This window comes from Acomys minous (assembly GCF_964271855.1).
Source record: "Acomys minous genome assembly, chromosome: 14".
NCBI classification, from domain to species: Eukaryota; Metazoa; Chordata; class Mammalia; order Rodentia; family Muridae; genus Acomys; species Acomys minous.
In genome coordinates this window covers 65,545,861-65,558,886 of record NC_140496.1, presented here as the reverse complement: position 1 = coordinate 65,558,886, position 13,026 = coordinate 65,545,861, and the positions used below count along the sequence as shown (strand labels likewise).

At 47.3% G+C, this 13,026-nt stretch overlaps 1 protein-coding gene across 3 annotated transcripts in view; it reads left to right on the top strand.

Annotated features, from left to right (window-relative positions):
• ELAPOR1 (endosome-lysosome associated apoptosis and autophagy regulator 1) overlaps positions 1 to 13,026 on the top strand; it is an 82,584-nt gene that overhangs the window by 39,847 nt on the left and 29,711 nt on the right. For all 3 annotated transcript variants that reach the window (XM_084755882.1, XM_084755883.1, XM_084755884.1), the window contains exons 2-3: positions 6,111 to 6,231; positions 8,705 to 8,897. In XM_084755882.1, the coding sequence (XP_084612008.1) occupies positions 6,111 to 6,231; positions 8,705 to 8,897 (314 nt within the window). The remainder of the gene's footprint in view (positions 1 to 6,110; positions 6,232 to 8,704; positions 8,898 to 13,026) is intronic.

Below are 13,026 nucleotides of genomic sequence, written 5' to 3'. Positions count from 1 at the left end.
TTTTTTCCTACTTGCCAGAAGAGGGCACCAGATCTCACTATAGATGGTTATGAGCCATCATGTAGTTGCTGGGAATTGAACTCTGTACCTCTGGAAGATCAGCCAGTGCTCTTAACCTCTGAGCCATCTCCCCAGCCCCATGTGAGTGAATTCTAAAGCTGCAAGATCAGTGCTACCAACAGATAAGGTTCAATATTAGGCAGAGTGATCTCCACCCTGAAGGCTTTCCTCTATTCTTCCTTGAGTGACCAGGAGTGTTACTTGCCTGGGTGGTGTGAGATGGATGGGGCATGGATTAAAGTATTAGGGCCCCCAAACCCAAAACAACCCAAGCAGGCAAGAGAGTCCAGCAAAACAAGTTTATTTGAATTAGGCAGCAAAAACTGACAAGTCAGGGACAATAGCACAGACTAGGGAGGGGACTGTGTCTTCAAATATTCATCTTAGTATTTAAGCAGATGACAAAACTTTATTGTACTCAGGCCGCTACTGACCAATCAGGGCTGCAGAACAGACTTCCACTCTAACCCCAATTGAGAACATCACAGAGTTTTTAAGTTCAAAACCCATAAGTATCTGTGCCAAGTTACAGTCACAATTTTCCATCAAACAGAATCATTTGTTCTCTCATGGTTAGAAACAATCACTATGTTTTGGGGAACAAAAGAAGAAGAGGGAGGAAACTGGCTAGCCATCTGCAAAGCTCCCCCCAGAGCCTGGGAACTTGACCTTAATTTCACCTTATGATCAAAATGGAGTCTGAAAACAAAATGGCAGTACTTAGGATAAGTCTCATTTGTGTGATCCCAAAAAAAGGTTTAGAAAAGAATCCTTTTACTGATTTCCTAGGAGCACGGAACAACCACTTCCTGTTGTGTCTGATACTAAAGCTTAGATATGTGTCATACCTTTGTATGGAGAGAAGGAGAAATTGTGTGCTGAACAGATCCCTCCCTCCCCCCGCCCCCCCCTCCTCTCTCTGTGGACTATGCTGGCTATACACTTTCAAAAACAGATGACCTGGGTAATTGACGACAATGATTTGTATCAAACTGATGGAATTAAGAAATGCCTAGGACATGGGACTGGAGAGACGGTTCAGCGGTTAAGAGCACTTGCCGCTCTTGCAGGGGCCCTGGGTTCGATTCTCAGGACCCACCTGAACTGCATTGCAGGGGAACTGATGCCTTTGCCTCACTGCTTTGGGCACAGGCATGCACATGGTGCACAGGCAGACAAAACATTCATACACATAACATTAAAAAAAAAATCTAAAAGGAAAAGAAATGCCTAGGATGTTAGTGAGGCACACCTTTGAGTGGTAGAGCTGTGAAGATGTTTCTAGAAAGGATGACCTGAGGGTGACACCCACACTGGCTGTGACTGGCATCGGTATATGGGTTGGGGGGGTCCTTGACTGAATAAGAAGGGGACAGGAGAAAGCCAGACAAGGGATGGCATGCCCTTCTCTCTGCTTCCTGGTCTACTTTCATGCTCCCTGCCATGTCTTCCCTGCCCAAACAGACCATATTTCCTCAGAACACCAACCCAAACCAGCCCTTTCTCCCTTCAGTTGCTTCCTAGCCACTATTTGGCCAGAGCAATGAGAAAAGCCACTCACATCTTTGAGGAACTGATATCCACACAGGAGAGTGAGCAGAGCTGCGCAAACCTGCGGTGTTCTCTGCTCTGACTCTGTCCAGGCTCGGCTTCCACGATGTGATCTTAAAGCACAGCTCATCTTTCAGACAGCTGCAGCAGAGCTAACAATCTTGCATACTGTGACACTTCCCAAGTGGCATGGAGAAAATTAACACGCATTAAAAGGGAAACTTTCTGAGGCCCAGAACAACCATTTCCCCCAGAAAATCTCTTTGCCTCACAGCACCTAGAGACACCAAATGAAAACCAATGAAAAGGAATAGCTTTGGCCCATGTGCCTTCAAAAGGCCAAATGCAATTAGAGTGGATTAAAATTAACCTGCGTGAGGAGATTAGCTATTTTAACGCTAATTCTCAGGCCTCGGAAGCTAACTTAGCTTGGCTGCCGGCAGATGACCCACAGTGTCGTATTTAATCTTTAGACTTGGCTGCGGAATTTGGCCCAGTGTGAGTTTGTGCTTTGTCAGACCTATAAAAGCGGGAGAGGATTCCTCCTGGGACAGTCTGGGTTCCGGCTCAGTGACGAACAGGTTGTGTGACCTTGGGCAAGCGAGTCATTTCGCCCCACTGGACAGCCAACTCTCCAAGGAAGAAAAAACAACTCCTGCTCGGTTTGCCTCCTAGGGAGCTGTGGAAGCCCTCTACGAGCCAGGGCAACTGGGTTCACAGATAGAATGCTTTCTGCCTCATTACCAAATATCTGTTGAATATGCATACTGCGGATTTTACTTAACCCGAATTCTTGCTCTTCAACCCTTTGGAAAGTTTCATTTTTAGAGCTGAAATCAAGATAGGCTTAGTTGGCCTACTTACCTCCCAATGACAGGATATGTATCTCTGAGGAGAGGAAACAACTGAAACCATGAAGAAAAGGAGGCCCAGATCGCTGGCAGCCCAGGGCACAAGCACTCATCCTGATGATCTTTCTCTCCTTGCTGAAACGGACATTTAATTCCAAAGCCACAAATTCTGGTAAAAAGTCAAGCTTCGGAAGAAGGGTGTGGTGGTGCCAGCCTGAAAATCCCAGCTTTTGAGAGTTGGAAGAAGGAAGATCAAGATATTCAAGGCTGTCCTTGGCTATGTGGAGACTCCAAGGCCAGGAGGCAGGAAGATTAAGGAATTCGAGGCTGTCCTTGGCTATGTGGAGACTCCAAGGCCAGGCCAAGAGATGGGCCTGTCAGTAAAAGCACCTGCTGCCGGACCTGACAGCCTGCACTCAGCCCTTGGAACTGTGTCAACCTGACACAAGCTATTGTCACCAGAGACAGAGGAACCTCAGTTGAGGAAATGCCTCCGTAAGATCCCACTGCGTGCCGGGCGTGGTGGCGCACGCCTTTAATCCCAGCACTTGGGAGGCAGAGGCAGGCACTTCGCTGTTGAGTTCGAGGCCAGTCTGGTCTACAAGTGAGTCTAGGACAACCAAGGTTACACAGAGAAACCTTGTCTCAAAAAAAAAAAAAAAAAAAAAAAAACCCAAACAAGAACAACAAAAATACTTGTCGAGGACATAGTGTCAGACCAGCATTGCTTGGGCAGTAGTAACCTGAACCTGACATGTTCGCCTTCAGGAAGACAATGGAGAACAGAAGAAGCTGGGAGAATTGAGGGCTTCGTGATTGTTAGTGACAATGACTCACACAGCACAGGTTGGGTTTTGAACTGTGTATGCATTATTAATGTTATTTTTGTACCTTGCCCATTCTTCATACCCACAGAGTCCAGAAGAGGGCATTCGGTCCTCTGGAGCTAAAGTCACAGATAGATGACTGTGAGCCTGGGGATTGAACCTGGGTCCTCAGGAAGAGCAGCAGGCACTCTTTAACTGCTGAACCATCTCTCCAGCACACTTTTTTGTTTTCACTTTTTAAGTGACACTGGTTTGTGTGGGGGTGCATGTACTATGGATGCCTTCCACCCTGTGGGTCTGTCTTAGTTAGGGTCACCATTGTACGATAAAATGTCATGACCGACCCAAGCAACCTGAGGAGGAAAGGGTTTATTTGGCTCACACTTCCACATCATTGTTCATCACTGAAGGAACCCAGGACAGAAACTCAAAACAGGACAGGAACCCGGAGGCAGGAACTAATGCACGGCGCAGAGGGTGCTGCTTGTTGGCTTGCTCTCCACGGATTGCTCAGGCTGCTTCCTTATGGAATCCAGGACCTCCAGCCCAGGGATGGCACCACCCACTGTGGGCTGGGCCCTTCAACATCAATCACTAATTAAGAAAATTCCCTACAGGTTTGCTGCAGTCTGATCTGTTTTTGTGTTAATTGCAAGTGTGGGATGGGGAACAGACTTGTGAGAGAGCAGGATGGTTTTTCACTTAGAAGTCAAACCACTTCATGGGGGAGCTTGGATGTTGTCATCTGAAAATATCCTAGTAGAGACTCTGAGAGGAGTCTCTCTCAGAAATTTAACACAAAACAGGGGGCTTTGGAGAGGATTTGGGATCGTTTTGGCTGTTCAACACTTTGAGAGACGCTCCTAGAGAGAGGCGCCAGGGAAGGCTTCAAGGCTTTGAGCTCCGGCTGAGGCTCTGGGCTTTGACTGCTGTTCCAGGTTCCAGCAGCAACCTTGGTTGAATTGCGGGTTTGCTGAGGTCCTGCTGACTACGCCGGGGAGAATCGTTCCTCGGAACTGATATCCTTAAGGTTTCATTATTGTGTTCTTTAATCTCTTTTTCCTATTGTTTGGGTTAGTTGGGTTGTAAGTGAGGTACGCTCTGTTAGTGAGTTCATAACAAAGTATAATTGTTAAGAAAATTGAGCCCTACTGCGCCACCACGCCCGGCAACACATGCTTCTCCGCTGTCTCTATACATTGGTTTTATAGATGTTACCTGGAAAGTTCCATATCTTAGGATAGAGTGCACTTCTTTACAAAAGTAAAAGGTCTTCCTCATCCTCGTAAGTTAGCTGACTTCAGCCCGTCTTGCCTGCAATCATGCCTGCTGTAGAATCCGGCTTTTGTGTGGATGTTGTTGTTTTTTTGTTTTTTTGAGACAAGGTTTCTCTGTGTAGCCTTGCTATCCTGGACTCAAATATTTGTAGACCAGGCTGGCCTCGAACTCACAGCGATCCACCTGCCTCTGCCTCCTAAGTGCTGGGATTAAAGGTGTGCGCCACCACGTCCAGCTATTTGTGTGGATGGAAAGGAAACATTCATTCTGCTTTGCTTATAGAGACAGTAACAAAAACTTGATGTGTGAGCTCAGCGCTCAATAAGCTCAGAGCATGAACTGTTTGACAGAACAAAAGCAGTCAGTTCGGTGGTTTATGGGGAGGCTCGAAGGACTGGAAACGCCGGGGTGGGGGTGGGGTGCAGTGGGACGAGGGGTGCAGGGGGTAGGGGTGGGGGTGTGCCTGGCACACCATCTGTGTCTCCTCGCCTGAGCAGTGCTCTTTGTTGTTTTCCTCCGTGCTTGACTTGGCAGCTGTGCCAAATCGGCTGTTCCAGTGCAGGTAAAGCAGCTGGACACGAGTGCCCCTCTCGCAGGGAAATTAAGTGTGGATAGGTGTGTGTGTGATGGCGGCACATCAACTGCTGGGCTGAACGTGACATTTATGTGGCGCCATGGGCGTTTCAGAGTCTTTCTGAGCAGAAGGAGAGCTAGAAATAAAGCCTGTGTGACAGTCACACACACATTATACACACACACACACACACACACACACACACACACACACACACACATATATATGGGGCAACCTTTCATTTTAGGATGTCCTTGTTTTTTTTTTCTTTTCTTTTTAATTCTCCTCTCATACAGTACATCCAGACCACAGCTGTCCCTCCCTCCATTTCCTCTAATTCCGCCCCCACTCCCCCGCCTGCCCCCCTCCCTCCCGCATCTCCCTTACCTCCCAACACCTGTCTCATCCCAGAAAAGAGCAAGCCTCCCAGGGGGAATGTCCTTGTTTTTAAGTTCTGTTTTGACAAGAAAAACTCCTCCTATTTACAGATTTTTTGTGTGTGTAAGGTGGGGGGGGGGCGCTCAGTCTTAGGTAGCCAGGGCTAACCTTGAGCTCCATATACAGCCAAGGATGACTTTGAACTTCTGATCCTAAAAGTGAGAGCTTGGTGCATACTACGCAAGGCAAGCACTCTACCGGCTGAGTTACATGACCAGCCTTGGTTTGTTCCTTAATTCCTCCATTCCTCCCCTCCACTAGGACAATGTGTACACACAACAGCAAAGAGAATCACACACATACACAAACGCTCTAAGTGATAGACCACAGCAAGGTGGGGAAAAGATCCAAAGCATTGTATTTCTCCCAGGGGCCTTGTAATCACTGGGTACCACGATGCCTCACTCCTTGCCAGGGTCCTCGCTGGGGCCATTACTGTAATGAAGGTGTCAGCAGCCCCCATACTGGTCAGAACACTCAATGTTTGATCTCTGATAATGGACCTTCTGCCCACTGTTCTTTCCCTTGCAGTCTGAGTACCATTATGAGTACACAGCGTGTGACAGTACAGGATCCAGGTGGAGGGTCGCCGTGCCGCACACCCCGGGCCTGTGCACCAGCCTCCCAGACCCCGTCAAGGGCACCGAGTGCTGTAAGCAGCCTTCCTGTTCCAGGGTCTCCCTGATACTTAGCTCTGACCTCTGACCTAAGCTGCCTGCCATCCAAGTTAGGCTCTTCCTGATGGTACAGAGGACAGATCTTTTCCCCAACCCTTCTGAAATGTGGTGCAGGTGCAGAAATTTTATTTAGCAGGAGTGGTGGCACCACAATTAAGCCTAGCACTTGGGAGGTAGAGGCAGGTGGATCTTTGTGAGTTAGAGGACAGCCTGGTCTACATAGTGAGCTCTAGGACAGCCAGGACTACATAGAGAGACCCTGTCTCAACACACACAGATACAGGTACGCGCGCGCGCGCGCACACACACACACACACACACACACACACACACACACACATCCTTCATTCTTTTTTTCTGCCTGTCTGTATTTCTCCCAACCAGCTACAGCAGTCACTGGGCAATATTCCAGTTTGCTTTTGTTCTTGAAAAGGAAACCAAAGAAAATGAGCTTGTGCAGATTCAGGCTTTTAAAATGCACTGGGCATCACTTCAGGAAGCATGATGCTTCCCTCTGTCGCTATGACTGGAAAGGCGGTGACTTGCAACTCCCTCCCCACCTCTCCGCCTCTGACCTTACAGCTTTTCCATGCCCAGTGCCCTGTCCTTTTAGGAATGCAAAGGGAATAACAATGAATAACAGAAACCGGAGTTGAGAGATTATTTAAAGAGATGCAGAGGAGCTGAAGAACATTCAAATCCCACCAGTTTAGCCCAGGGTCTAGGTCAGGGAGAAAGAATGGGTGTGGCTGAGATCCGGGCAGAACTGAGGTTTAACTAACAGAAGCAAAAGAGCCGTCCTCAGTTGACACCAGTGGACATTAGTGAGCGCCTGCACACCTAAGCATCTACTGTGTGTGAGCGTGCCGATGCACCCATGCTGCCTACAAGCACTAAGGACACACAAGAGGGAGCAGGCATTCAGTCCGTCTCTTCTGCAAACCTTTGTGGTGCTCCTGGGATGGCAGGGTCCTCCCTGAGCCAGTCACTTCCTGGGGGAGCCCAGGCGCCCCCCACCCCCACCCCCAGGATACCAGGTAGCTAGAACTTGTTAGTACAGTGTGAGGAAGAGCTAGAAGAAGGATTCTCACGAGAAAGAGTAGCTAGGAGGAGCAGAGCAGAAGTTTGGAGACACGGGGAACAAGGGCTCACAGAGAAGGCACCAGGGCTAAGATGGAGGACTGTGCAACAGGAAGCCGGGCTGGGAAGTTAGGATCCAGAAACCTGTGGAAGGCTGAATGCCAGGCCAGAAGCTTAATGCCAGAGCCGAACCGCTGTGCCGCTGCTGTTGTTACCTGGCCTCTCTATAGTTCCATTCCCAGTACATGTGCTACCGAAACAAGCACTTATTTTCAAAGAGAGACTAATAGTACAAATCCATGTTATAGAAAGATACCTAAGGCTATAGAATAAACCAAAACAGGAAAATCAGGAAGTAGTCAGGAAGGCATCGCAGTGGCTTAGCCGATGCTGAGAAACTCAGCTTCCATGGCAATAGAAGAATCTGAAAGGAAGAGATAGAGGCCAGAGGATGGGGTTGGGGGTGAAGGCTGAAGGACTTTACATGGTCCAGAAGGCCCAGCATCCTCCTGGGCTGAAGCATCATCAAGGAAACACATCATCCAAGTCCCCTAGCAAGGCAGAGCCTGCCCAGCCCTAAGTCAGTCTCAGTCTCTCTGTCTCTCTGTCTCTGTCTCTGTCTCTCTCTCTCTCTCTCCAGCTCTCATGTAAATGAGGCTGAACTCCCATCTTCCCTTCTCAAATGGTAGACGTACAGGAGAGTCATCACCTTGCCTGACTTTAAATCCATTCTTCTTTTAAAAAAAAATTAGCTTTATTGAGACACAACTACTTTTGCTAGGCTATTTAGTTTTATTTTCCTTAATAGAGAAAAGATCTCTGTGTAGCCTTGACTGGCTTAAATCTTACTGTACAGAAAAGGGTGATCTTAAACTGGAAACACTCTTCCTCTGCCTCCAAAGATACCGTTTCTTGCACATTGTAAATTCCACCCTTTATCGGGCAAAGTTCAGGGCTATTAGAATCTTTTTGGGTGGGGTCAAAACAGGGTTTCTCTGTGTAGCCCTGGTTGTCCTGGAAATCAAGAGACCTGCATGCCTTTGCCTTCCGAGTGAAATGTGTGTGCCACCAGAGCCCAGCTGTTCACAGTAACTCTTAACCACTCAAGTTTTGGGGCACTAAGAGACTGAAAAGAAAGTTCTTAGTGACAGTCTCTCCGCAGTCTCCTACCTCACCCATGGCAACCACAAATGCACCTTTTGTCTTTATGACTTTACACAAAGATGTCCCTTAGCCCTGCGTTTTAGTGGTCCAGACCCCAAGATCCTGACCCTGAGGTCTGGGCTTTATATTACCTCTAGCCCCATCACTCCTCCAGAGATCACAGTGATCTGAGCACCCCTCCCTTGTCCCTGCCCTGCTTTTCAGCTTTCTCTTGCAATGCTGGGGAATTTCTGGATATGAAGGACCAGTCCTGCAAGCCCTGCGCGGAGGGCCGCTACTCCCTCGGCACTGGCATCCGGTTTGACGAATGGGATGAACTGCCTCATGGCTTTGCCAGCCTCTCGGCCAATTTGGAAGTCGATGACAGCGTCTCGGAGTCCACTGAGAACTGTACCTCGTGAGTTTGGGAAACAGCGCACACGTCTCCTGGGGGAAGGAGCTGAGGGGCTCTGGGTAGTCTCTCCTGTGGCGCTCCTGAGGCTGGAGGGAGGAGGGAGAGGGAGGACTATTGGAAGTGACTGCTACCGCTGATTGACAGACATCTGTGAGAGGGAAATGCGTAAAGAAATAGAGGCAGGCAGATGAAGGGTGACAAACCTCTAATGGCACAGCAGGTTTAAAAACAAACAAACAAACAAACCAACCCAATTGTATTTTCTCAGTGGAATCTTTTCTTTTCTTTTTTTTTTTTAAGATTTATTTATTTATTATGTATACAGTACTCTGCCTGCATGTACACCTGCCTGCCAGAAGAGGGCACTAGATCTCATTAGAGATGGTTGTGAGCCACCATGTGGTTGCTGGGAATTGAACTCAGTACCTTTGAATGAACAGACAGCGTTCTTAACCTCTGAGCCATCTCTCCAGCCCCAGAATCTTTTCTTTTATTACATTTTTTATTAATTTATTCATATTACATCTCGATTGTTAGCCCTTCCCCTGTTTCCCCCCATTCTTCCCTCCCTCCCACTTCCCCCCTTCTCCCCTCCCCTATGTCTGTGATTGAGGGAGACCTCCTCCCCCTGTATATGCTCTTAGAATATCGAGCAAAAAGAGACAAACAGTATATACTCACTTATATCAAAACACTAGTCCAAGGGATACGTCCCATGAAGAACTTTACTTACCAAGAAAGTGGGTCAGAGGAAAGGACATCCTATTGAGACTTTAGGTGAGAGTAGCATGGAAGAATGGGGAAGTAGTAGGACCCACAGGGTCCTGGAAACCTACAAGAAGAACTTTATGACAGGCAGATCTGGGTCCTGGGGTCCTCCTCAAACTAAGCCACCAGCCAAGGAGAAATAGGCAGTAAACTTCGAACCCCTACCAAGACCTAGCCGACGAACATGATATTCTTCACCGTTGAGTGGAGAATGAGATCTGACTCTCACACGAACTCTGGTGCCCCTTTTCTGACCACGTCCCCTGGATGGGGAGGCCTGGTGGCACTCAGAGGAAGGATAGCAAGTTACCAAGAAGAGACTCGATATTCTCAGTGGAATCTTAAGTCTCCATATAACCCTCATCAGCCTGATTAAAAGGGAGTGAATGAAGCGTTGGTCATAATGCTGGCTTTGGTGACAAACTAGGAACAATCCCAGCTCAGAAGGAGCACTGCCAGTCTCCCCGGGGTGGGGATGAGTTGGGGAGGGGTTGCAGTTGGAGAACTGAATATATATTTCAGACGTGCCTTTTAGGGACTCAGCCCTATGCTGGGTGTTTAACGGGGAAGATTTTTCTTGAGCCAGCGCGGGGGATCCCAGTAAAACTGGCATGTGATTTCCATTGCAGAGTGAGAAACCGGAGGCCCAGCGAGGTTAAGCATTCCATCTTAGCTTCCTAGCTTGACACACTGGTGAGGCGGGTACTCAGAGCCAGCCCTGGGCTTTTTACCGCTCCTCCGCACCGCACCACCACCTTCAAATAACACAGTCATGTGACAGGCAGTGCTAGGCTCCAGGGAAGAAAACACCAGGATAAAAAGTTACACAAAGCAATCCTTACAGCGAGTGTGTCAGAAAAGAAACCAAAGCAAACAAATGAACAAAAAGGGCTTTGATTTCTCATTTCAAAGTTTGTTTTTGTGCTGCTGGGCTTGAAACTAGGTCCTCACCCAATCCTAGCGCCCATTTCTATACTTAAATCTCATGGAAGAACTAGTATTTGAGCCACACAGCAGACATTTAATCATCTGATTTTATTTTTTTTATTGTTTTTATTAAGAAAGGGTCTCACCGGGTGTGGTGGCGCACGCCTGTAATCCCAGCACCCGGGAGGCAGAGGCAGTCAGATCGCTGTGAGTTTGAAGCCAGCCTGGTCTACAAAGCGAGTCCAGGAGAGCCAAGGCTACACAGAAAAACTGTCTCGAAAAACAAAGATGCCAAGGCAGCAGATCTCTGTGAATTTGAGGCCAAAACCTGGTCTACAGAGTATGTTCAAAGACAGCCAGAGTTACACAGAGGAACTCTGTCTTGAAAAACAAACAAAGAAGCAACACTGACTATTGAGTTTGTAAGGCTATGTGCTTGGGGCAAACACAGGGGGACACTGTGGACCAGCTTAAGGCTCACTTCATGGCTATTATTAAGCTGCTAGGAGTCTTAGCTAGTCTCAAGCAAAACAGAAATAGCAGAACTGTCTCAATTTGCCCTTTCCTCACATCATCTGTTTGATCCCCTGAGATCCTTGATTGCCAGGCACAGAGCTAGAGACTAGGGAGGCTAGATTATTATGCAAGGCAAATTTGGTTTCTGTCCTCTCAGAGAATCCACAGGCTAGCCAGCAAGACAGGTAGATGGAGAATTAAAGCATGGCCAAAAAAGGATTCCAGATTGCAAGAAAGCTTCAGAAAACATGCATAGCTTCACCAACGGCCAAGGAAGCAGACTAAAGCCCAATTAGACTGTACATTCCTCACCACATCATATGGCAAGCATAAAGTCTATTAGTTCCAAATCTGTTAGAGGATGCTAAGCAACAGGGACCCTCTTAAATTGCCAGTCAGCGTAAATTGATACGCATGTTGGGGGAACAAGGTGGTAGCAGTCGGTGAGGCTGGAAGTTCAGATACTGTATGAGTCAGCAGCTGCTCCCAAGCACTGCACTCAGATGTGGATAAGGACACAGGGACAAGAATGTTCACAGCAGACTGTGAAAAATAACAAAATCCTGGAAGCATTCTAAATGCCCAGTAGTCACAAACCAATGTGGTACATAAATAAACAGGAATCATGCAAAGAATGTTAGATGCTAGGAAAGATGAAAGGGCTAGGATGTATGGGTCAATGAAAGAGCACATAGCTAGCAAAGATTAGACCCTGGGTTCCATCCCCAATATATATATAGTGTGTGTGTGTGCGTGCGCATGTATGCATGTACAAATGTATGTAGATAGATATAGATAGGTAGATAGACACTCACACACAGAAGAGCTATATGTGTGAGTTTGGATGAATCCCATACCATTGTATACCAGCCTCCCTGCCAACTAAGTAAGTCTTTAAAAATTAAGTATGATGTCATTTAAATGGTGTTTAAAACATGCAGAACAACAAGATGCAGTGTGTTGTTTAGAGATGCATACAGAGAACTTCATGAGAGTGTTAGACACCAGAGTTAAGACTACAACCCCACAGAGGGTCCTAGAAACCTACAAGAAGAACATTATGATGGGCGGATCTGCGCCCAGGGGTTCTGCTCAAACTATGGCACCAGCCAAGGACAATACGTGCAGTAAACATTGAACCCCTACCCAGATCTAGCCAATGGACAGGACATTCTCCACAGTTGAGTGGAGAGTGGGGTATGACTTTCACAGGAACTCTGGTGCCCCATATTTGACCATGTCCCCTGGATGGGGAGGCCCGGTGGCACTCAAAGGAAGGATAGCATGCTACCAAGAAGAGACTTAATACCGTATGATCATATACAGGGGGAGGAAGTCCCCCTCAGTCACAGTCATAGGGGAAGGGAGTAAGGGGAAAATGGGAGGGAGGGAGGAATTGGAGGATACAAGAGATGGGATAACTATTGAGATGTAATATGAATGAATTAATTAAAAAATTTTATTATGGAAAAAAAGAAAGTATTTAAAATAAAGGCGAAATTCCATTTAAAAAAATGACTACAACTCCACTTGGTAGTTGGGGAGCGAAATGCTAGAAGAAAGGGGAGGGGCTAGTGAAGGTGCATGGTGGCTCCTGCTGCACTTGACCTTTTTGTTTTGTTTTTGGTAATGTTTTTTGGTCTTTGATAATTATATGTGCATAATGTATTTTGAACGCATTCATCCCAAATGCCTGTCCCTTAAACCTCTCCTATTCCCTCTGGACCAACGTATGATATATATGACATATATATCACATAAATGGTCCAGTTTAATTAGAGTTGTTTGCATGTGCATGCTGTGGTGTTATTTACTGGATTAGAGGTTATGCTCATAAAGAAAAGCAATCCCCTCCCATAGCTTTTTAGCTCGGGATGTAGCTTCATCTGCCCCACCCCCCTTTGTGCCAGAGTGTTGACTG